Raw genomic sequence first — 24611 nt, forward strand, 5'->3', positions numbered from 1 at the left:
GAGTTTCATGCAGTCTTTAGGTCTAAAAGTAAGCCTTAGTAATTAATGCTGTTGCTTCTTCTTTTGACCATGCATCAGTTCACACCCAATGGCCACTTAACCATTTGCCTGGAATGGTAAGACCATGATTTTAATCACAGACTGACAACTACAACATAGCTCCTTTTTACATACCTAATTTTCTTCTGAAACCTAAATATATTGCATCTCTTAAGGAGTAAGAGAAATAAAATAAGTAAATAAAAAGTAATGCAGTATAGTGAGTCGGATGTTGGGGGTAAATTATGTTGATGAAGAGATAAGGTCTAAAATGCAGAAATTAAATCTTGCCACACATATAGTCAGGTTGCTAGGCTATTGAGGATATTTGAGGATCATTTATCACTGTGTATGGTGCAATTGGCTGAATGTAACACCGCTCATACAAAATGCAGGGTAGGAGTTTCAAAGTTAATTGTTTGGTCAGTTTCCTGACAGCTGAAAGACTCACAGCAATTGTGCCATAATTGGGGGAAACAAGGAGAAATAAATGGCAAGAGCAAAAATGGAGTGGTTAGCGACCCTAAAGAAAAAGTGCTTAGAGCTGAGACTATCACTTGAAAATCGGCAATTATGTGAGAAGAGCACTTAATAGAAAGGGATTAAAGACTGTAATGGGATAATCAAATTAAAGCTAGCTCTACACAGGCTGACATACAGCCAGTTGCCAGTTCATTTGCCTGTGTATAGGGACAAAATGAGGGTCTGCCTCACCGATATTTAGTCGGAAACTATATTTAACAGGGTTTGAAAATCTAGTTTTGCAAAGGCAACATAGTCATAGTCTCATAGTTGAATAGTTGAAAAATTTGCAGGTCTGTATGGGCAGACCTGTTCCTGGCCCTGAACAAGAGACCTGCATTTTGTCCCTCTTAGACCTGCATGAGTGAGTTTTAGTACCAAGCCAGCCCCATGTAGGACATATACAGATAGGTCCAGAAATCTTTGGAATATTCTTGAATAGCCAAGTCAGTCATCTGATCTGAACCCAATTAAGCATGCATTTCACTTGTTGAAGACTTAACTTCGGACAGAAAGGCACACAAACAAACAGCAACTGAAAGCCACTGCAGTAAAGGGTAGAGCATTATAAAGGAGGAAACCCAGAATCTGGTGATGTCCATGAGTTCAATACTTCAGGCTGTCATTGCCGGGTTTTCAACCAAGTATTAGAAATTAACATTTTATTTTCAGTTTTTTAATTTGTCCAATTACTTTTGAGCCCCTGAAATGAAGTGATTGTGTTAAAAAAAAAGGCTTTAATTATGCAATATTTTTGTTCAACCCACTGAATTAAAGCTGAAAGTTGGCAGTTCAACTGCATCTGAGCTGTTTTATTTAAAATTCATTGTGGTAATGTACAGAACCAAAATTAGAAAAAAGTTGTCTCTGTCCAAAGATTTATGGACTTAACTTTAACTCCTAAGTGAAATCACTCCAGAAGGTATATTAGCTAAGTAATAAAGAATACACCTGGTACCGAAAAGGTTTAATTTATTTTGCACTATAAAGGTCTGAACCCAAGATGTCCATGGGCCACTGCATAGTTGGGAACTGATGTATTGTGTAGACCTGGCCCTGGCTGTGTTACATAGTTAAATTGGGTTCATCAAGTTCAACCCCTCCAAATGAAAACCCAGCATCCATACACACACCCCTCCCTACTCTCACATAAATTATATATACCCATATCTATACTAACTATAGAATTTAGTATCACAATAATCTTTGATATTATGTCTATCCAAGAAATCATCCAAGCCACTCTTAAAGGCATTAACAGAATCATCCATCACAACATCACCCGGCAGTGCACAACCTCACTGTCCTGACTGTGAAGAACCCCCTACGTTGCTTCAAATGAAAGTTCTTTTCTTCTAGTCTGAAGGGGTGGCCTCTGGTACGGTGATCCTCTTTATGGGTAAAAAGGTGCCCTGCTATTTGTCTAAAATGTCCTGTAATACACAAAAGCCATGAATATCCTGTAAATTATATCCTTATAAACGGTGAGTACTGATGTCATCAGTTATAAACAGTGAGTTCTGATGTCATTTCTGTCACATGACTCATTGAAATTTGTGTATTATAATAAATAAAGTACGCCCAGTTGAAAAATATGAGGATATTAGAAGTTACCTCGGAGTTCCATGACCTGTATAAAAACACTCGGCCTTCGGCCTCGTGTTTTTATATGGTCATGAAACTCCTCGGTAACTTATAATATCCCTATATTTTACAAGAGGGGGTACTTTATTCACTATATAATGTACTTGTAAAGTGTAATCATGTCCCCTCGCAAGCGTCTTTTTTCCACAGAAAACAACCCCAACCTTGACAGTCTACCCTCATAATTGAAGTCTTCCATCCCTCTAACCAGTTTAGTTGCATGTCTCTGCACTCTCTCCAGCTCATTTATATACCTCTTAAGGACTGGAGTCCAAAACTGCAGCGCATACTCCAGATGAGGCCTTACCAGGGACCTGTAAAGAGGCATCCTTTTGGGTTTACTTAATGTTATATTTGTATTGGGATCCAGTGCAAGGTACTGTTTTATTATTACAAATTAATTTTCATTAAAACACAGTGTATGAGAATGGCCTTCCCGCAATTCTGAGCTTTCTGCATAACAGGTTTCCATATAACTGATCCCATACCTGTATAATTAATATATAAGTAGGATAGGATAATGCTACATGTAAGCTGGTGTTTGCCCATGCCTCTGAGGCATTGCTGGTTAAAGGTAAAGAGCACAGCATGTGTACCTACCACTTGTTATTGAGCAGGGCTTCTTCGTACCATGCACCTATTGGTAATGGGATGAGGGGCACTTGTATGCATTCCGCAGTCTGCCCCTCAACAATCCAGCTCAGTTGAAAACAGTATGATTTCTCTCTTTGCTCAGCGTCCAGGCTAAAATGAGAAATGGATGTGAAATTTCATTCTCACAAAGGACCCAAATGTCATACCTATAAGTGAGCAGCTGATGACCAACCCCATGTCTATGTTCCCAGCTATCATATTGTTCTCATGGTGCATAGTAGAGCTGCAGCCATCTCCCATTATCAGCTGTAAGATCTAATTCCCAGCATTTTAAGTGTCAATTAAAGCAGTAGCTCTTGTATACTATGCTGGTTCCTGCTTGCTGCCAGCAACAACTCCAGTCAGCCTCAAATTGAGAAAATTCAGTCAAAGCTAGAGGGCCACCACCTGATGTACTGTTGTAACTAGATGGCCCTCCAGCAGCTTTGAATAGAAGTCAATAGAATATATATCGGGCCCACAGCAAGAACTGCTTGCACTCTTGCCTGTAGGTAGTTTTTCAGGGACAGCTGGGAAACCATCTCTTTATATGTGCTATTGGATAATGGCTAAAAATATCCCTCCATGTGAGCAAGTCTTCACCCATCTGTGAGAGCTTCCTACACCCTTGACTGGAAGTAGATATTCAGTGACAGCTAGAGGGTTATCTTCTGATATGTAGTACTGGATAGTTGTGTTCCTCGTTGTAAGCGGTTGGCTCCCAGCTGTTACAGAACAAGATCTAAATGCATGGTTGGCTGGAGGTAGTTTTCGATATGTTCCTCCATGTGAGCATGTGGACTCCCAGTTTTGCAGAAGAACTGCCTGCACCCTTGTCTAGAGGTTGTTCAGGGATAGCTGGAGGCAGCAGCTGCCTCTATAGTTATGCCACTTGCTGGAGGGCAACTGATATATACTCTTGGACAATTACATGTTTTTTTTTTCCTGTGAGCAAGTTGGCGATTGTTATACACTGTAAAGTACGTACAAAGGAAAGTGTTGGGAATGAGATCTAACAGTTGATAATGGAATATAATAGAAGTTAAGCTTCAGCTACAGTTTGTCTAATTGACATGAATGCTGTGATACAGTTTATTCAGACTGTGGGAGTAGAGAGGCACAGGAAGTGAATTCTGCTTATTACTCACTGTCTTCAACATATTATGTTAATGAGAAACATCAAGTGGCTCTCCTGACAATGGTAGACATCTTAGGAGAGGGAAAGGGGAGGTGCTGGAGATAATTTTATTGTGGTTTTTGAAGAAATTTAATCTGAAAGCTATATTACAATCTGTACTAGCTTCAGTCTTTTTATATGTCTACTCATATTAGTATAATATAAATATATATGTATAATATAAATATAATGTTATGTTGCTGAGGACTCATTTTAAAGAATTATTTTTTGTATCTCTCATTATGGCAATATATAATTATTGTAACACTTCCACATATAAAAGCACAATCGACTTTGTATTAAATATATTGTCTGACTGTTGTATGCCAGTTATATACATTTTGTTTTCTAGGCCCTGGGCTGCTTACTGTACAAACTATGTTTCTTCACTTTGCCTTTTGGTGAGAGCCAGGTTGCAATTTGTGATGGAAATTTCACAGTTCCAGACAATTCACGCTATAATCACAAATTGCACTGTTTAATTAGTAAGTACTAGTGTCCAGTTTTTGTATTTATGAAAGTATGCTTTTATTAAACATTTATTTGAATGTTTTTGGTATTTTATTTTCTTTGCCCTGGACTTTATTAGTCGTTAGTGGCCCTTATGCTTTTAAAGGACAAGAAAACCACACATACATGTATGGGTCAGTGCAAAGGTTCTTTTTAATTACTCTGATTAACCCTGAGCTGGAGTATATTCCTAAGGCATTAGTTGCACTTAAACCAAATCAATCATTCATAAAATCAAAGATGGCTGCTGCATTCTTCAGATAACACATGAGGCAGGACTTGCACAAAGTACCAAGCAGTGATCTGAAACCTTTACTTCTCCTTCAACAAATTCTGTAGTCATTCACTGACAATAAAAGCAATATGAAGTCAGAAGGGTAATTTACAAATGCAATGTAGTTTTAGTTGCCACTTGGTGGGTGTTTGCCCAACTGGTAAATCACCAGCTAAGGCCGGCACCAGTATTACAAATTTATCAGCAATGTAGCTGCCTGTAAATCTGTCAAGCCCTATGAACTCCTCTCTTCCCTTTCCCTTTATGTTGTTGATCTCATCTTCTAACCCCAGATCTGCCTCTAACATGTCTATTTTCCCATCCAGTCCGCCCATTTCCCTGCTTGCTTTTCTGTCCCTCCACCTTTATCTGCCCAACTCACTTATTTCACCACAACTATATGTCATCACACCATTAGTAGAGATGTCGCGAACTGTTCGCCGGCGAACTTGTTCGCGCGAACATCGGGTGTTCGCGCTCGCCGGAAGTTCGCGAACGTCGCGCGACGTTCGCCATTTTGGGTTCGCCATTGTTGGCGCTTTTTTTTGCCCTCTCACCCCAGACCAGCAGGTACATGGCAGCCAATCAGGAAGCTCTCCCCTGGACCACTCCCCTTCCCTATAAAAACCGAAGCCCTGCAGCGTTTTTTCACTCTGCCTGTGTGTGCTGAAGAGATAGTGTAGGGAGAGAGCTGCTGCCTGTTAGTGATTTCAGGGACAGTTGAAAGTTTGCTGGCTAGTAATCGTTTTGATACTGCTCTGTTATTGGAGGGACAGAAGTCTGCAGGGGTTTGAGGGACATTTTAGCTTAGGTAGCTTTGCTGGCTAGTAATCTACCTTCTACTGCAGTGCTCTGTATGTAGCTGCAGTGGGCAGCTGTCCTGCTTCTGATCTCATCTGCTGACTGCTGCAATAACAGTAGTCCTTGTAAGGACTGCTTTTATTTATTTTTTTGTTGTTTTACTACTACTACTACTACTATAAGAGCCCAGTGCTATTAGTCTAGCAGTGTTGGGGAGTGGGACTGGTGTGCTAATCTGCTGCTCCTAGTAGTTCAGCAGCACCAACTTTAATTTTTTTTTTTTAATATTCATTTTTTTTTTATTTTACTTTTTTTTATTTTACTACCGCTGTAGTAGTGTATAAGTTGACCTTTTAGGCATTATTTGCCCTGTAGGCATTATTTGCACACTGTTTTCTTCAACCCGCCATCGAGCTGTGTGACCTTGTTCCCATTCTGTCTAAATATCCATAATATTACCGTCTCCAGAAAAAACACCGGAGTCACTTTTTTCAAGCAGCATTCATATATTTTACGTAATCCGTATCCACCGCTGTAGTAGTGTATACGTTGGCCTTGTAGGCATTATTTGCACACTGTTTTCTTCAACCCGCCATCGAGCTGTGTGACCTTGTTCCCATTCTGTCTAAATATCCATAATATTACCGTCTCCAGAAAAAACACCGGAGTCACTTTTTTCAAGCAGCATTCACATATTTTACGTAATCCGTATCCACCGCTGTAGTAGTGTATACGTTGGCCTTGTAGGCATTATTTGCACACTGTTTTCTTCAACCCGCCATCGAGCTGTGTGACCTTGTTCCCATTCTGTCTAAATATCCATAATATTACCGTCTCCAGAAAAAACACCGGAGTCACTTTTTTCAAGCAGCCATAATATATTTTACGTAATCCGTATCCACCGCTGTAGTAGTGTATACGTTGGCCTTGTAGGCATTATTTGCACACTGTTTTCTTCAACCCGCCATCGAGCTGTGTGACCTTGTTCCCATTCTGTCTAAATATCCATAATATTACCGTCTCCAGAAAAAACACCGGAGTCACTTTTTTCAAGCAGCCATAATATATTTTACGTAATCCGTATCCACCGCTGTAGTAGTGTATACGTTGGCCTTGTAGGCATTATTTGCACACTGTTTTCTTCAACCCGCCATCGAGCTGTGTGACCTTGTTCCCATTCTGTCTAAATATCCATAATATTACCGTCTCCAGAAAAAACACCGGAGTCACTTTTTTCAAGCAGCATTCATATATTTTACGTAATCCGTATCCACCGCTGTAGTAGTGTATACGTTGGCCTTGTAGGCATTATTTGCACACTGTTTTCTTCAACCCGCCATCGAGCTGTGTGACCTTGTTCCCATTCTGTCTAAATATCCATAATATTACCGTCTCCAGAAAAAACACCGGAGTCACTTTTTTCAAGCAGCATTCATATATTTTACGTAATCCGTATCCACCGCTGTAGTAGTGTATACGTTGGCCTTGTAGGCATTATTTGCACACTGTTTTCTTCAACCCGCCATCGAGCTGTGTGACCTTGTTCCCATTCTGTCTAAATATCCATAATATTACCGTCTCCAGAAAAAACACCGGAGTCACTTTTTTCAAGCAGCATTCATATATTTTACGTAATCCGTATCCACCGCTGTAGTAGTGTATACGTTGGCCTTGTAGGCATTATTTGCACACTGTTTTCTTCAACCCGCCATCGAGCTGTGTGACCTTGTTCCCATTCTGTCTAAATATCCATAATATTACCGTCTCCAGAAAAAAACACCGGAGTCACTTTTTTCAAGCAGCATTCATATATTTTACGTAATCCGTATCCACCGCTGTAGTAGTGTATACGTTGGCCTTGTAGGCATTATTTGCACACTGTTTTCTTCAACCCGCCATCGAGCTGTGTGAGCTTGTTCACATTTTGTCTAAATATTGATAATATTATCGTCTCTAGAAAAACCACTTGAGTTACTTTTTTTCAAGCAGCATTCATATATTTTACGTAATCCGTATCCACCGCTGTAGTAGTGTATACGTTGACCTTGTAGGCATTATTTGCACACTGTTTTCTTCAACCCGCCATCGAGCTGTGTGACCTTGTTCACATTTTGTCTAAATATTGATAATATTATCGTCTCTAGAAAAACCACTTGAGTTACTTTTTTTCAAGCAGCATTCATATATTTTACGTAATCCGTATCCACCGCTGTAGTAGTGTATACGTTGACTTTGTAGGCATTATTTGCACAGTGTTTTCTTCAACCCGCCATCTAGCTGTGTGTATTATCGTTTCCAGAAAAACCAACTGAGTTTTTGTTGTTGTTGTTGTTTTTTTAAAAATAATGCCAGGCAAAGGCAGGCCGCCACGCAGAGGCCGTGCTAGGGGCCGTGCTGCTATGCAATCCTGTGGCCCTAGCAAATTGCCCAGTTTTAAAAAGCCAATGACCCTGAACTCCCAAAATGCTGAAGAGGTAGTTGACTGGCTTACACAGCACACCCCATCCTCTAACGTTTCTAACTTTACCACAACATCCTCCTCATCCTCCACTGCTATGGCCACCCCACGTAACACTTCCTCCACCACCGGTGCCCCTTCTTCACTGGGGTCAGAGGAGTTATTTTCCAATGAGTTTCTTGAACTGAGTAATGCGCAACCATTATTGCCAGAAGAAGATGAAGGAGATGAGGACCTTACACCAGATTTAATTCTGGCAGAGAACACGATAGAGATGGACATAATGAGTGATGAGGAGGAGGTCCCCGCTGCTGCTTCCTTCTGTGATGTGTCAGAAGAAATTGATGCATCTGAGGAGAATGATGATGAGGAGATTGATGTTTTGTGGGTGCCTAGTAGAAGAGAGCAAGAGGAGGGTAGTTCAGATGGAGAGACGGAGAGTCAGAGAGGCAGTAGGAGAATAAGACTTAGAAGAAGCAGGGAGGACAGCCCGCAGGGATCAGTAGGGCAACAACATGTATCGGCACCTGTGTTCAGCCGGCCAACGCACCCGCCATTGCCGCCAATACCGCCAACTCCGCCAACTTCTACTGTTACCGCCAGATCGCACACTTCCAAAAAGTCAGCAGTGTGGGATTTTTTTAATGTGTGTGCCTCTGACAAAAGCATTGTAATTTGCAATGAGTGCAGTCAGAAACTGAGCCTTGGTAAGCCCAACAGCCACATAGGTACAACTTCTATGCGAAGGCACATGAGCGGCAAGCACAAAGCACTTTGGGAGCAACACCTCAAAGGCAACAGGCAAACTAAAAGCCACACTCCTTCTGGTCCAGCATCTTACTGCTCTACCTCTGCTCTCCTTGACCCGTCTGAACCACCCTCCACTCCGCCTTCCACCTTGACCACCTGTTCCCATTCCCAGTCATCTGCCACCAGCCAAGTTTCTGTGAAGGCCATGTTTGAGCATAAGAAGCCAATGTCTGACTGTCACCCCCTTGCCCGGCGTCTGACAGCTGGCTTGTCTGCACTCTTAGCCCGCCAGCTTTTACCATACCAGCTGGTGGACTCTGAGGCCTTCCGCAAATTTGTAGCAATTGGGACACCGCAGTGGAAGGTACCCAGCCGCAATTTTTTTTCTAAAAAGGGAATACCACACCTGTACCAACATGTGCAGAGCCAAGTTACCGCATCTCTGTCACTTAGTGTTGGGCCAAAGGTCCATATGACTACTGACGCATGGTCCTCCAAGCATGGTCAGGGCAGGTATGTCACCTACACTGCCCACTGGGTGAACTTGGTAATGGCTGGGAAGCAGGGAATGGGTAGCTCAACAACAACAGTGGAGTTGGTGTCACCGCCACGGATTGCACGCGGTTCTGCCACCACCTCTACTCCTCCATCGCTCTCTACCTCGTCTTCTTCTTCTTCTTACTCTGCTGCTGGGTCCTCCTTCTCCTCCTCCACACCTGTGCACCCCCAGCTCCCCCTAGGCTATTCGACGTGCCAGGTACGCCGTTGTCACGCTGTCTTGGGGATGACGTGCCTGGAAAGCAAAAACCATACCGGATCTGTACTCCTGTCATCTCTGCAGTCACAGGCCGATCGGTGGCTGACCCCACACCAACTGCAGATCGGAAAAGTGGTGTGTGACAATGGAAGCAATCTGTTGGCAGCGTTGAGACTAGGCAATTTAACACATGTGCCCTGCATGGCACATGTGTTAAATTTAATAGTCCAACGTTTTGTCTCCAAGTACCCAGGATTCCAGGACGTTCTCACCCAGTCCAGAAAGGTGTCGGCCCATTTCAGACGTTCCTACACAGCCATGGCACGCCTTGCTGACATTCAGCAGCGCTACAACATGCCAGTCAGGCGTTTGATTTCTGACAGCCAGACTCGCTGGAATTCAACGCTCCTTATGTTGGAACGTCTGCTGCAACAACAAAGGGCCGTCAACGAGTACCTTTTTGAACTGGGTGGTAGGACTGGATCTGCACAGCTGGGGATTTTTTTCCCCCGTTACTGGGTGCTTATGCGCGATGCCTGCAGGCTCATGCGACCTTTTGAAGAGGTGACAAATATGGTCAGTCGCACCGAAGGCACCATCAGCGACCTAATACCCTTCGCTTTCTTCCTGGAGCGTGCCGTGCGACGAGTGACAGATGAGGCTGTAGACCAGCGTGACGAGGAGCTGGAAGCGCACGATTTCTGGTCGGAATCACCAGAACGAACCCAGGCACCTGCTGCAACGCAGGGAGAGGTGCCAGAAGTGGAGTCAGAGGAGGAAGGTGGCTTTGTGGAGGAGGAGGAGGAGGACCAACAGGAGCAGGCTTCCCAGGGGGCTAGTGGTGACCTTTTGGGGACCCCTGGTCTTGTACGTGGCTGGGGGGAGGAGACCGTGGATGATGCAGTCCTTGATAATGAGGAAGCGGAGATGGATAGCTCTGCATCCAACCTTGTGAGAATGGGGTCTTTCATGCTGTCATGCCTGTTGAAGGACCCCCGTATCAAGAGGCTTAAGGAGAAGGACCTGTACTGGGTCGCAACGCTACTAGACCCTCGGTACAAGCATAAAGTGTCAGAAATGTTACCAACATACCACAAGTCCGAAAAGATGCGGCATTTACAAACCAGCCTGCAAAACATGTTGTACAATGCTTTTAAGGGTGATGTCACTTCAGGAACTCATCAACATTCCAGGGGCAGAGGTGCCAGTAATCCTGCCACGAGCACACCTGCAAGGACAAAGCCCTTTGGCCAGTCTGTAACGTCAGACATGCAAATGTTTTTCTGTCCAAGGCAGCGCCACAACCCTTCTGGATCCACCCTCAAAGAACGCCTCGACCGGCAGGTAGCGGACTACCTGGCATTAACTGCAGATATCGACACTCTGAGGAGCGATGAACCCCTGGACTACTGGGTGCGCAGGCTTGATCTGTGGCCAGAGCTGTCACAATTTGCCATGAACCTCTTGTCTTGCCCAGCCTCAAGTGTGCTCTCAGAAAGGACCTTCAGTGCAGCAGGAGGGATTGTAACTGAGAAGAGAACTCGCCTAGGTCACAAAAGTGTCGATTACCTGACCTTTATTAAAATGAATGAGGGGTGGATCTCGGAGGGTTACTGCACGCCGGAAGACTTGTTCTGACTTCTATGCAGCTGTCCTTCTCTTCAAGCCTCATGACTCCACACACAGCTGTCCTTTAGCGTCCTCCTCCTCCCTCCGCCACCGTTACAAACTAGGGTGCAAACCCTACTGGTTTAATTTTTTCTGGCCTCTGTGCTTCAGTGGCTGCAACCAAAAAAATGCATATTTTCTGCATTTATATGGCATAATTTTTCTGGCCTCTGTGCTTCAGTGGCTGCAACCAAAAAAATTTATATTTTCAGCATTTATATGGCATAATTTTTCTGTCAACTGTGCTTCAGTGGCTGCGACCAAAAAAATGCATATTTTCTGCATTTATATGGCATAATTTTTCTGGCCTCTGTGCTTCAGTGGCTGCAACCAAAAAAATTTATATTTTCAGCATTTATATGGCATAATTTTTCTGGCAACTGTGCTTCAGTGGCTGCGACCAAAAAAATGACTATTTTCAGCATTTATATGGCATATTTTTTCTGGCCTCTGTGCTTCAGTGGCTGTGGCCAAAAAAACTGGGCAAACAATGCCTACAAGGTCAACGACGTTGACCTTGTAGGCATTGTTTGCCCAGTTTTTTTGGCCACAGCCACTGAAGCACAGAGGCCAGAAAAAATATGCCATATAAATGCTGAAAATAGTCATTTTTTGCCATACGTTGACTCAACGTATATGGCAAAAAATGACTATTTTCAGCATTTACGTGACATATTTTTTCTGGCAACTGTGCTTCAGTGGCTGCAACCAAAAAAACTGGGCAAACAATGTCTACAAGGTCAACGTATGGCGAAAAATTACTATTTTCAGCATTTATATGGCATATTTTTTCTGGCAACTGTGCTTCAGTGGCTGCGTCCAAAAAAACTGGGCAAACAATGTCTACAAGGTCAACGTATGGCGAAAAATGACTATTTTCAGCATTTATATGGCATATTTTTTCTGGCAACTGTGCTTCAGTGGCTGCGTCCAAAAAAACTGGGCAAACAATGCCTACAAGGTCAACGTATGGCAGTTGTTTAAAGAGAACAGTAGATTACTAGCCAGCAAAGCTACCTAAGCTAAAATGTCCCTCAAATCCCTGCAGACTTCTGTCCCTCCAATACAGAGCAGTATCAAGCAGATTACTAGCCAGCAAACTTACTATCATCTGTCCCTGAAATCACTAACAGCTCTCCCCCTACACTATCTCTTCCAAGCACACACAGGCAGATTTTTCAGATACATTTTTGCCCTTGATCCCCCTCTGGCATGCCACTGTCCAGGTCGTTGCACCCTTTAAACAACTTTAAAATCATTTTTCTGGCCAGAAATGTCTTTTGTAGATGTTAAAGTTCGCCTTCCCATTGAAGTCTATGGGGTTCGCGAACCGTTCGCGAACCGCTCGCATTTTTGCGCAAGTTCGCGAATATGTTCGCGAACTTTTTTTCCGACGTTCGCTACATCCCTAACCATTAGTGTGTTTTTCTTTTGGTACAAGTGTGAAAGTACCTGGAGGTCTGGTGGGGCAGCGGGCTCACTGTGTCCTCTTCTGCGGTCTGTTTGTAGTGACTCGTGCCACTTCAGGGTTTTGATGTGTGTGCCGAGTCTGACATCATTTCAAATATTTAAAGGCACCATGTCCCTATTCTCATTGCCCAATGTAGGTCTATTTCTGATAGTTCCTGGGTAAGTTTTCTAGTCTGTTACTCTGTTCATTGACCCTTGTCTGTTATTGACTACCTCTGTATCGCTGCCTGAACCGACCCTTGCCTGTTAATTACCACTCTTCTGCATCCCAACTCTATGTTGTATACTATGTTACGGTTTTGACCCTGACCTGGATTACTTCATCATTCAGGATGCTAAACTGTACAGAGGTGCAAGGAATGTATTTGGATTCAGGTACCTTTATGGAATGCTGTCATTATTTGTTTGCATTTTGCCGCAATTTGTTTGCATTTTAGCACAACTGCACTATTGTCTGCATTTGTAAATGACCCTGAAGATATTTGGTGTGAAGGTGGGTTGATCAAATAAATTAAGGGGTTGGTCACTTTTTTTTTTCCCCCCAAAGTCCTACAAGATTGCTAAAAAAACCTTTTCCCAGTGCTGTTGAAAAAAATGCTATTTGCTATTGAAATTATAGATAAACATTATCCAATCCTTGGGTACAGCATTTATGCAGAGATTGACAGCAGTAAAAAAGGAAATCACAGTGGCGAGATTGCCAAGTAGCATTACACAGCATGCACTGGCTCCTCATGCATTTACATAACATTAATCCTACTGGTTGTCAATGGGATTAATGTTATACAAATGAATGCGATTCCATAATGTTATAAAAATATATATATAGAGCCGAAAGTAGGGGTAGGCTAATAAGGCATGTGTTTGGGGTGCAAAGGCGGGGGGGGGAAATGTAAGGCATGTATCTCTTCTGCTGAGGAAGTGTTGATGTATGACGCCACATGTTGACGAGTGGAGTGGGAAGTTTATTTTGTGACGTTAAGTACCGCCGTCCATCTTGTGTGTGTGTTGGGGTGGTTACCTTGGGTGCCTGTTTTGTTGGCCCATCCATGAGGCACAAGGCTGCAGACTAATGCACTGATGGTGATATCTAATGGTCTAGTAGATAGTTTTGAATAAAATGGCTACACTATGGGCTGATTTATGAAAATTTAGGAAATCTACATTTTATCAAAGCAAATCATTAGATGTATTCAAGTGGAACTACATACCTTCTATTGTTTGAGGTTATAGAGCCTCCCATTTGATTAAAAATGTAAATATGAATGTGTATAGAGTCTTTTATTCACCAGCAATCACCAGGTTCAGTTATAGAGCAGCTACTTTCCTTGTTGGAGGATTAAAACTAAGAGGGAGCACTGTTAATTTGGATCCCCAGCACTCTACTGAAAGAGTGAGCTACTAACTATCCAGTGATTTGCAGCTTGTCTCAAGTTAAAACAAACTTAAAAGTTAAAAACAACTTTGTATATTTTCATAATACAGTTCTTTAAAAGTGTACAAGATTTAAAATTGTTTGCCATTAACTATAATTATTTTTTTTTTCTCTCCAGGATACATGCTGGAACCTGATCAGGAGAAAAGACCTGACATATATCAAGTATCTTATTTTGCCTTCAAGTTAGCCAAAAGAGATTGCTATTACCAAACATATATGTTAGTATTTTACCATTTATTTTCTGTGAAACGTGTGTATGTAAATATATATTTATATATATATATATATATATAGTACCCTTATGCGATGTTTAGTAAATGTTTGTTACTGAACAACAAATCCTACACTCAAATATGTTCTTTGAAATATTTTGATTTAAGAACTGAAAGTTGTTGTAACTTTTATGTTTACAAAAAATTCATGAAAATGTCCACATAGAAGAAAATAAATGTTTTTGCCAAATGATAGCAAAAATAATTCTAAACAACTTTTCAATATACATTTAATATAAATGGTTTGAACCATCTCATCTGTCTGTACTTTGTTATTCTCTGCAATACTGATCTGCCTACATGTTTCATTTAAACAATATAGAATCTGTCAACTATATTTTTTGTATTATTTTATAGAACTCTACAATTCCACACGTGCTTCCGGAACCCATGACAGCTAGTCAAGCAGCTTCAAAAAAGTTCCAAGTAAAAGCAAGGTAGGTTTATTTTCTGTTAGGGATGCAGCTTAATCTCAGCAGTATATGCAGGATTTGGCCAAATCAATATCCTTTTGAACAGAATCCAAATTGTTAAAGACTTGTATTTGTGAAACCCTGGACAACTGAAGTAACCACTTGTTCCTCATATTTGTATATGTAAGTTGGAGTTCAGATTTGGTTCAGTATACTGCTGAATGTTTTGTGGGGGATTCAATATTTGATCAAATCCAAAATAATGGATTTCTGGTTGTCTTTAAACCAGCAGCTAGGTCTTCTTTGTCACATCATCATGTAAGCTGTCTCAGGGGCATATTTATGATCATTCACTTGTGTTTTGTTTTTTTTCTCCATTTCTGTCTTGTAAAATCCATGCATATTTTTTTCACATGGGTGAGGATAGCAATGCTTATCACCCCCCACTAGCCTAAGCTAGCACAGCAAAATATAAGAGGACCTGCACATATAAAGATATAGGAAACTGCTGTATACATATCACAAACTAGGTGAAGGACAGAATCTGTAAAAAAACAAAAAATTGTTTATATATGACTTCATAAATGGAATTTATTTTAATTTCAGGATAATAGAGCTCACACATGGAGTAGTTTGCTAGGTTATGTTAAACATAGATTATGTCCGATTAATATACTCGTTTTTTATGAAGAGGCATTGCAATAGTTACAGTGGATGCAATCTTAAAGGACCAGTAACATAAAAAAATTTTAAAAAAAAATTCATTAGTACACATCAAAAAAAACCACCAACACAAATTATACTTTAAAATCACAAAGCCTTTATTAAGAAATAACTTACAGAAACTGCACTTCCTGTCCTGTACAGAAAAGGCGAAAGGGCGACCATCGATCCTGCTGGGCTCGATTTCTCCTCCTGGCTACTCTACTGACAGCGTGTGAAGGAGCAACTATTCACTGACAGGCATTGCCTTCATCCTCCTCCCAGCAGCAGCAGTGTCACAGGCTCTCCTTCACTGTGCATAGGCTTCCCTCCTCCTCACTGCTCCCCCCCAGCCAGATCCCCTGACCAGAATGATGGATGATCGGCCCGCTTCACATTTCACAGCCTCTCTCTCTCTATCTCCCGGCTCACAGTATATTCCTAACCACTCCTTGACTCCCCACTCCGTAAAACAATAATGTAATAATGTAAAGGAACCAACAGCTCAGTTAACCACTTTCCTGCTTAGAATCCCTTATACTGTAGAAGTTAGTCTGTTTGTTATTCTCCCCACACAGGCTCCTTATTCCAGCACCCCTTGTCCAACCCATGCCCCGCATAAATGAACCATTCTGGGCAGTCTTGCTCTGAAGCTACAGCCCCCAGTGAGCTGGGAGAGAGAGGCTGTGAAATGTGAAGTGGGCCGATCATCCATCATTCCGGTCAGGGGATCTGGCTGGGGGGAGCAGCGAGGAGGAGGGAAGCCGATGCACAGTGAAGGAGAGCCTGTGACACTGCTGCTGCTGGAACACCGGGGGGAGGATGAATAGCCAGGGAGGAGAAATCGATTGCTGCAGGATGGATGGTTGCCTTTTCGCCATTTTTAAAGCTTTTTTAAAGTTTCATTTGTCTTGGTGTTTATTTTTCGTTGTGCACGAACAAATTTTTAACCATTTTTTTTATGTTACTGGTCCTTTAATATATTTTTCGATGATGTGGAGGCCCATTTATTATTGAAGGTTAGATTTTAGTGGAATTAGAGTTTTTTGATATCACAATTAAACTCTACTTTTACAAAATCAGGAATGCCATGAAAGTTATTAAAAGATCCGAATATGAACAGAAAAAGTGAAGAATATAATTTGAATGTCTCTACAACCTCTAAAAGTTCTAGTGGGAAAAAATCAGAAAACCTCTAGAAGTCTGAATGGCTAAAAAAAGTCCAGCGGGATCATTGCAGGTCCCATTGACCTCTATGGGACCTCACCTACCTTTACTTTAAAAACATTTTTTTTAAAAAAAACAAATTTTTAGAGAAAAATTTTTAATTTGTGAAATAAAAAGGAAATCAAAATGTTTGTAAATAGGCCCCATAGTTACAGTGCACATAAACTTTTTCTTTCTTAACAAAGGTCTGTATAATCATTCAAGAAAAAACAAAAAAACAGCATGTAAGATCTGGCAAGTTCATGTAGAAATCCGAAAGAGTTGTAGTTTCCAAATTCGAATTATTTTTCAATTCATGCTTTTTAGAGATTTGTTCAAAATTTGACAGACTCATTAAAAATTAATGTGATTTGATTGTGATTCAATTGTCATTATTATGGTTATTTTTTCAACCATTTTCTTAAATAATTGCACATTCAAGTTTTTTTAATTAAAAAGAAACTTATAATTATATTTTGATAAATCTGCCTCTAGGCACTTGATCCGAAATGTAAATGTATTTTGCATTTTCTTAAAAAAATATTCTATTGTATTTATTCATGTTTGTTTTATTATTGTTTTATGTAGTGCACACTATATACTTTAAAATATACAGTACATACATATGACTGAGTGATGGCTTGAGAATTTAGAACATTAGAGCACAAGAGGTTTTCAACAATTGAGGAAGCTGAAGTTCCTTGCTTTGCAGCATACTAGACAAAAAGTGTAATTAGAGACTAAATAGATTTCTTCTTTTTACAGAATAACAGATGCACTTGGGCCGACAGAAACTTCAATTGCGCCGAGACAGAGACCTAAGGCCAATGCAGCTTCAACAAACGTGCTTACGATTCATAGTTCAGCAACCCCAGCAAAGATGCCTGGTCATGGTGTTCAGGCTCATCACAGCCCAAACTGTAATGCACTCTAAATTACATATTTAGAATCTCTTTGAAAAAAACAAAAAACACTGCTAGAGGCACATTTATCAAAGATGTGAATTTGTTTTTACTCTAATAAATGTCAGTGTACCCGAAATTCAAATGGGAGGTTATTTAAGAAAAAATTTGAATGTCTAAAACTCGAGCGAATATTACCGAGCGAAATTTGACTAAACTTGAATTTCGTTTTTTTCTCCAAAAAAAAGTCGAATGTCAGGAAGGCTAATAACATCTTCAATTCAAATTGTTCTCAGGGTCAAGGTTTGATAAATCTCAAATTCGAATCGAGTTTGGATTATTCCCAATTCTAATTTGTGAGTTTTGACCAAAAATACAATTCGAATTTACTATTCCACCCTGATAAATCTGGCCCTTAAAGGACATGTAAAGCCTACATTTTCCTACCATGTATATAAGTTGGGCATATCTTCCACACCCAAGCCACATCATTTGTACTGCATATACCCCCTCCATTTGCCAGCACCATCACATTTTCCTGAAACAAATAGCAGCTTTCACCAGGTGGCCATTTTCTCTCTGACGCATCATGAGTAAAATTGACATTTGCAAACAGGACATGTATGCTGTAAAGTTCATGTAATGCAGAATGTAGGTTTGCACAGACACAACATTTTTTGATAAAAACATCTGCTGGGGTTGAGCACTGAAATGGTTAAGCTGAGCTCAGGAGAGGTGGTTAGGAGAAAAAAATAGGATCAGACAGCTAGAGCAGAGTGTCTATGTGAACCAGTATTGCTATCTCTTTATTGGCTGTTAGACTGGAGGGTGTGTTTAGTATGTGAGCATGGAAAATCTGAGCATGTTCATAAGTCAACAGCCAAAGCAAAGTCCTGAAGGAGGGAGCCAAGCGGGTTAGAGGAGGAGAAGGATTTCTAAGTGATTAAGAGGATGCTGCAGCCTTACTGTTAACCTTTTAACAACCAGAGTGGCAGTTATCTAAAGATTTCAAAGAGACTGTTCACTGATTAAATTTTTGTGGAGGGGGTTTACATGTCCTTTAATGTGTGCAAGGTGACTTGTATACACACTCCTATGTTCCCAGATAGCCAAACAGCCAACATTGCATAGTTTAACTGGCATAAAAAAACATGATTTACCAGTGCATACACTAATTTGTTTGTATCAGTGATATGTTTTAAAAGCGCTTCACTGAAGTTGCTGGTACATGTTTAAATTCATTTCATTCCTTTTACCAATAGCAGCAGTACGGTCTGATAATGGTTGTGAAACCATGCTGGCACAGGGAGGCAACCAACAGCCTCCACAACAGCACAGAGTTTTGCAGCAGCTGCAACAGGTTGACTGGAGGTTACAACAGCAGCATCAGTTAAAGCAGCAGCAACTGCTCCAGGAAGCCTACATGCAGCAGGTAAAAACCTATTCCTTCCATAAAGCACATTTACATTAGCTTCTTCATTTCAGTATTAGGGCAAAGTCACAGAAAGTTTTGTAGCCCACGCTTCTATCCTCCAGCACAGTCAACAAAAAATCAGATATTCCCTTTCCTCTGATATTAATGTAGATAGCAGGTGGCAAAATGTATGCATAATCTATGCTGCCTGTTGTAGCCCTAAGTTGACTCACGAGACAACTTCAAGGTGCATATGTTTTTCCACAAGCTGTTCTATTCCATAAAAGGGGCTGTTCCATTTTGTGAATATTCATGTGTATTGTTCATATTATGGGTCTCTGTGCCATATAGTTTGGGAAATACACATTTTCCATGGCATTCATAATTATAGTGTATTCTTGTATTCAAGATATGTCAGAAATTTACGAAGTCAAGATGCAAAGTAGGGCACAATTCACCGTGTGGAGGAACTGAAAAAGTAAAAGAAAGGATTAGAAAACATTTTCATACAAATTTATTATGTATTTATATTTTCCATCTGGCAAGAAAGATGCGTGGTTAAATAATAAAAAAAACTTCTGAACTAAATTTTAGCACGTTTGGTTTAGCCATAGGGCTAAGGGAAAAAAAGCAGTAATTAAGCCTGTATTTTTTTTAATAGTATCAGCAAGCTCTTCAACAGCAGATTCTGCAGCAGCAATTCCTGATGCATTCCTTTTACCAGCAGCAACAACCTCCACTTACATTTCCAACCATGGTAAATAAAAAACACTAAGGAGCCGAGTTGCTAAAAACAGATCGTGTCTGTTCTTTAGAGACTAGTTTACTGCTTAGAGTAGTCGTTTTCAGTTTTATCCTGTGGATGTTAGAAAGTTTCTCATCAAAAAAAACTAAATCGGTGTAGCAGTCTTTGGCTTGATATTGGTGGCAAAGCCTATGTTAATAGATAGTGTGCTATATCAAATTTTCTCACATAATTCGTATGTGCTTTTTGTGGGATTAGCAGAGCCTTAACATGTTATGTAATTATACCAAATGGTCTACTTGAAATTGAAATTGGCTGTGCAACAATCACTGGCATAAGGTGAAGGGGGTACGATAGAACCTGGGTAAATCACAGACGGGATGGCAGGGGACATTTTATGCATGTGCAGAGTGAGGGGCATGAGTCCTACATTATTTATGCCACTGGCAACAACAGTACAATTCTTTTTACGTAAATTTGATATCATGTTTTCAAAGGTTCATCAATATCAACAGACACATATTCAACCACAAGTCCTTGTTCAGCATCAGCCGCATGTTCAGCACCTAAGATCCCCACAAGAGCTTACACCAGTTTCATATGTTTCATCACTACCTGAACAAGTGGGAGGACCAGGAAACTCATCCAGTACCAAGTAAGCAGAAATGTGGTATAGTAAAACCACCTAGGGTACAGAAAAACTCAAGAAAGCTAGGTATTTTCACGATGAACAGCAATTTTGATGTAGAGACAACTAAAATAGTAGACAGTGAGGAGCCTTAGACTTATGGCTGTTTAAATCTTAGGGTAGTAGGATAAGAAATGCAATAGCATGAATGTAAAGCTGACCATACAGATTTGCTTAGGCAGTTTAGCTGATTTTCACCATAATATCTGACCAGTTATACATGTATGGCCAATCATGGGGACCCTCAGACCAATGATGCTGTGATCCAGATAGATCCAGAATTATCAACTCTGATGGAAAGTTTGCCTTGTTTGAGGTAAAAGAAAGGGAGGAGCTGCATCTCTGTGTTTCCTTTTAACATCCTGTTGTTGTGATTGTTGGGGAGGTGGACCCCAACAAACGGAACAATAGTAAAATAGCAATGCACATATATGGCTCATTGTACGTTATTCATCCTTGTATGGCCACCTTAACTGTACAGGTAGATATATGATGGCGACTTAGTTATGGAGTGTTTAAAGGGCTATCTCACTTTACATTTGACCTTTAGTTAGTGTAGATAGCAGTATTCTAAAACAGTTTGCAAATGGGCTTCATGTTATAGTCTTCTTGTTATTTACATGTGATTGTTCTACAGCTTACAGACTTGGAATTTCAATGCTTCCCAGTTGCTCTTTCAAACAGCAGGCTCTTAGTGTGCCTCTAAGTGTAAATTAGAGATGAATAGAAGAAAGCCAGATTAGAAATATAAGCAATAAGAATGATTAATAACAATACAGATGAAGCCTCACAGTCTTTTGGTAATTTACAGGCAGAATAATAACACAAACAAGCCATTTAAAGATATTAGAACATGGGATTCATAGCTGTTCAAATTTTATCACAGTTATTAAAAGGTTAGTTAAATACATAGTAACATAGGAATTTAGACTGAAAATGGCACATTTCCATCAAGTCCAACTTTTCCGTTCAAGGAGCAGGCAGAAAGTGTAGTCAAAACCAGGCCGGGTCAGTGCAGGCGGAATACAATCTAAGTCAGACAGGCAAGGGTCAAAACCAGGGTATCAATCAAGAAGAGTCAGACAGGCTCGGGTCAGAATACAGATTTCAGAATAGTCAATTATAAGGCATGGGTTAGAATCACAGAAGACAGATTAATCAGGCAGGCAGGGTCAAACCAGGAATCGGATTCAAGATACAAACAGGTAAAGCACTCAGAAACTCTTAGAGAAGAACCTATAACGGGCAATGAAAAAAAATACAAAAGGCCCCTTTAAATATCTTTGGACTTCACGCCATTGCGCCTATAAATCAAGAGGATGCGTGCCGCTCGCTTCCTAAGGAACCGGCGCACAGGAAGATGAAGCACAGTGTGGCAGGCGTCCCCGCTGATGGCGCGGTGGGCGTCCCCACCGAACCGTTAGACCACCAGGGTGAGTAGCTATTACAAAAACCCATCGGAAAAAAAATTCTTCTTGACCTCGGACCAGTCCCTGGACCAACTTTGTTCTAAGAGCTCATTTCAGTAACCTTGTATTTTCTCACTTGCTATAAAGCCACCCAACCCCTTCTTGAAGTTGGCTAATGCACCTGCCAGTACAACCACTTCAGTGAGAGAATTCCACAAATTTACAACCCCTTTTTGAATATTAAGATGGAACTTTCTTTCCTCTAATCGGAGTAGATGCTCTTGTAAATAAAGCATCAGACAGTTTATAATACAGTTCCCTTATATATTTATTAATAGCATATAAAGATCTCCCCTTTAATATTTCCTCTCCAGCATAGACAACCCCAACTTGGACACACTTTTATAACTGAGACTTTCTATAGATCTGTTCCCAAATCTATACCCATGTAATACCTTGTTTGTAATTGCAGCTGCTGACTGGCATTGCTTGCTAAAGGCACCCCTAAGGTACCCCTAAGTCCTCCTCCATTAGGATTACAAAAAAATATATATGTAACCTTTATGTATAGTTAAAACATCACTGGTCAAAAATCCATGCCAAAAATGTTGGGGGTGGCATAAATGCTGGCCGCAGGTATATAAAAGTTTCTTCATTAGATGCTGCATTCAGGCTAACAATTTGTACCTTAATTGGAACCACTTTAGAAACAGGTGTGTTAGAAAACCTATTTACCCATAAAACTTTGTCTGCTAGTTTGCTAGGCTCACCACAGCTGCTACTATGAAGCAAATTCAGCTTACATCATAAAATCTCATAGGTTCCAATAGAGTGCCCAATTTACTTTCGTCCCCCATACCCATTCATGATACAGATTGCAAGTACAGGTATAGGTTCCATTATCTGGAAACCAGTTATCCAGATTGCTCTGAATTATGGAAAGGCCGTCTCCCATAGACTCCGGTTTATTCAAATAATCCAAATTTTTAAAAACAATTTACTTTTTCTCTCTAACAATAAAGCAGTAACTTGTACTTGATACAATCTAAGATAAAATTGATCTTTATTAGAAGCAAAAGTACCCTATTGGGTTTATTTAATGTTTACATGATTTTCTAGTAGACGTAAGGAAAGATCTGTTATCTAGAAAATCTCCAGTCCAAAGCATTCTGGATAACGGTTCCTGTACCTGTAGTGCATAATTTAGAAACAATGTGTTCTGAATTCAATTATAGAATATTTTTTATGATTTTTAAGAAAATATATAATTGAAATTTGCTTTCCAGTTTGCCCTGGTCATGGACACTTTCATGCCTAGGGCATGCCTAGGACAAGGAAATTCCCCAGTGAATTTAATGGCAAGGTTTTTTCCCCAGGGCAGGTTGCACAAGGACAAAAGTGGACTGCCTAAAAAAATTTTAAAAAAAGTGGCGGAATGATGCTCCACCATTTTTCTTTTCTCAGAAATCCCTAGTGCAAGCTTAAAGTCTAAGTTTGCAGAGTTCTAGGGTAGAGAGACAGAATAGAAAGACAAATAGCTCAGAAATACAGATTGTAAAGTTACAGTTTCTTCCTACATATCCTAAGAGTTTGAGCTCAGGGATAGTTTTAGTAACATGGGTGCTAAATTGTACCAGTTTATCTAGAAAATGTTTGCTTCTACTGATGTCAATGAACACCTAAACCTCTCAGTCTTTAAAAGACATCAATTTAATTTGAGACAGATACTAGTGAATATGGTTTATAACCGGAAACTAATGTATTTGTGTATGTATACTCTTTTTAAGATCTGCGACCATTTCAGGGATGCAAACTGGTTCTAGTGTTCCAAAACACAACAGCAGCAACCCACCGGATATGTCTGGGTGGAACCCGTTTGGAGATGACAATTTCTCTAAGTTAACAGAAGAAGAATTACTGGACAGAGAATTTGACCTTCTGAGATCAAGTAAGGGGCGATTGAAGGCCTATTTTGCATCACAATAAGTGGACCAATCGTTAACGGCCAGAGACTGCACTGGCACATGGACCACAAACTTTGCATAAAAAAAAATAAACAAAACTTCTCTTTCTAAGTGTCTTAGGGCAACACTGAGTTCTGTGTTCATCAGGAACACATTATATACTCGAGCTACAAACAAAATACTCCGCTATGAAGCAATCCCCTATTCATACACTGTTATACTGAACTTCTGCTGCAAGCACAAGAAAACTCTATATATCCTCTCTGCTTCATTTCATTTTGTGCATTGTGTCTAACCAGTGATGCCCTTTGACAGTGCTTGAAAGAAGAGTTGGTCCTTTTCACATTATGTTAATGTTTGTAATGTTCATCTGAGAAGCTGCTGCCTGTAAGAGTCACTTTCTTGTCCTCTAACACAGTGATAGCTGAATAAACCATTTATCCTATCCTCTTTTGTTTGTTTTGATTGAACCTGATGGGGAGCCTCATAATGCTTAGATTTAGTAATTATAATAAATAATAACAGCACAACATATTTAGTTTTTCCAGAGATTGCCATGCCGTAACTAGTAAAATCAATACTTCCATTGAACCCAGCTACAATACATTTTTGCAGAATTGCTTTAATTGTTGTAAAACCAGTTGCTGTAATTTGCACTTTGTCCAGATTAACATACTGAAAACACTCTCTATATTAACACATAACATGCCTTGAAAAATAAATCAACTTGTGCTGAAACTTAGTTACCTAAACAG

At 40.4% G+C, this 24611-nt stretch overlaps 1 protein-coding gene across 1 annotated transcript in view; it reads left to right on the top strand.

Annotated features, from left to right (window-relative positions):
* Positions 1–24301, top strand: part of LOC108712220 (BMP-2-inducible protein kinase-like) — an 80476-nt gene extending 56175 nt beyond the window's left edge. Inside the window, 9 exon segments of the mRNA XM_018254202.2 lie at positions 4368–4500; positions 14257–14340; positions 14343–14359; positions 14771–14850; positions 17500–17654; positions 18899–19068; positions 19712–19807; positions 20293–20450; positions 23680–24301. Coding sequence (XP_018109691.1) covers positions 4368–4500; positions 14257–14340; positions 14343–14359; positions 14771–14850; positions 17500–17654; positions 18899–19068; positions 19712–19807; positions 20293–20450; positions 23680–23878 — 1092 coding nt within the window. The 3' untranslated portion in view covers positions 23879–24301.
* The last annotated feature ends 310 nt before the right edge of the window (positions 24302–24611 follow it).

This window comes from Xenopus laevis, chromosome 1L (genome assembly GCF_017654675.1).
Source record: "Xenopus laevis strain J_2021 chromosome 1L, Xenopus_laevis_v10.1, whole genome shotgun sequence".
NCBI classification, from domain to species: Eukaryota; Metazoa; Chordata; class Amphibia; order Anura; family Pipidae; genus Xenopus; species Xenopus laevis.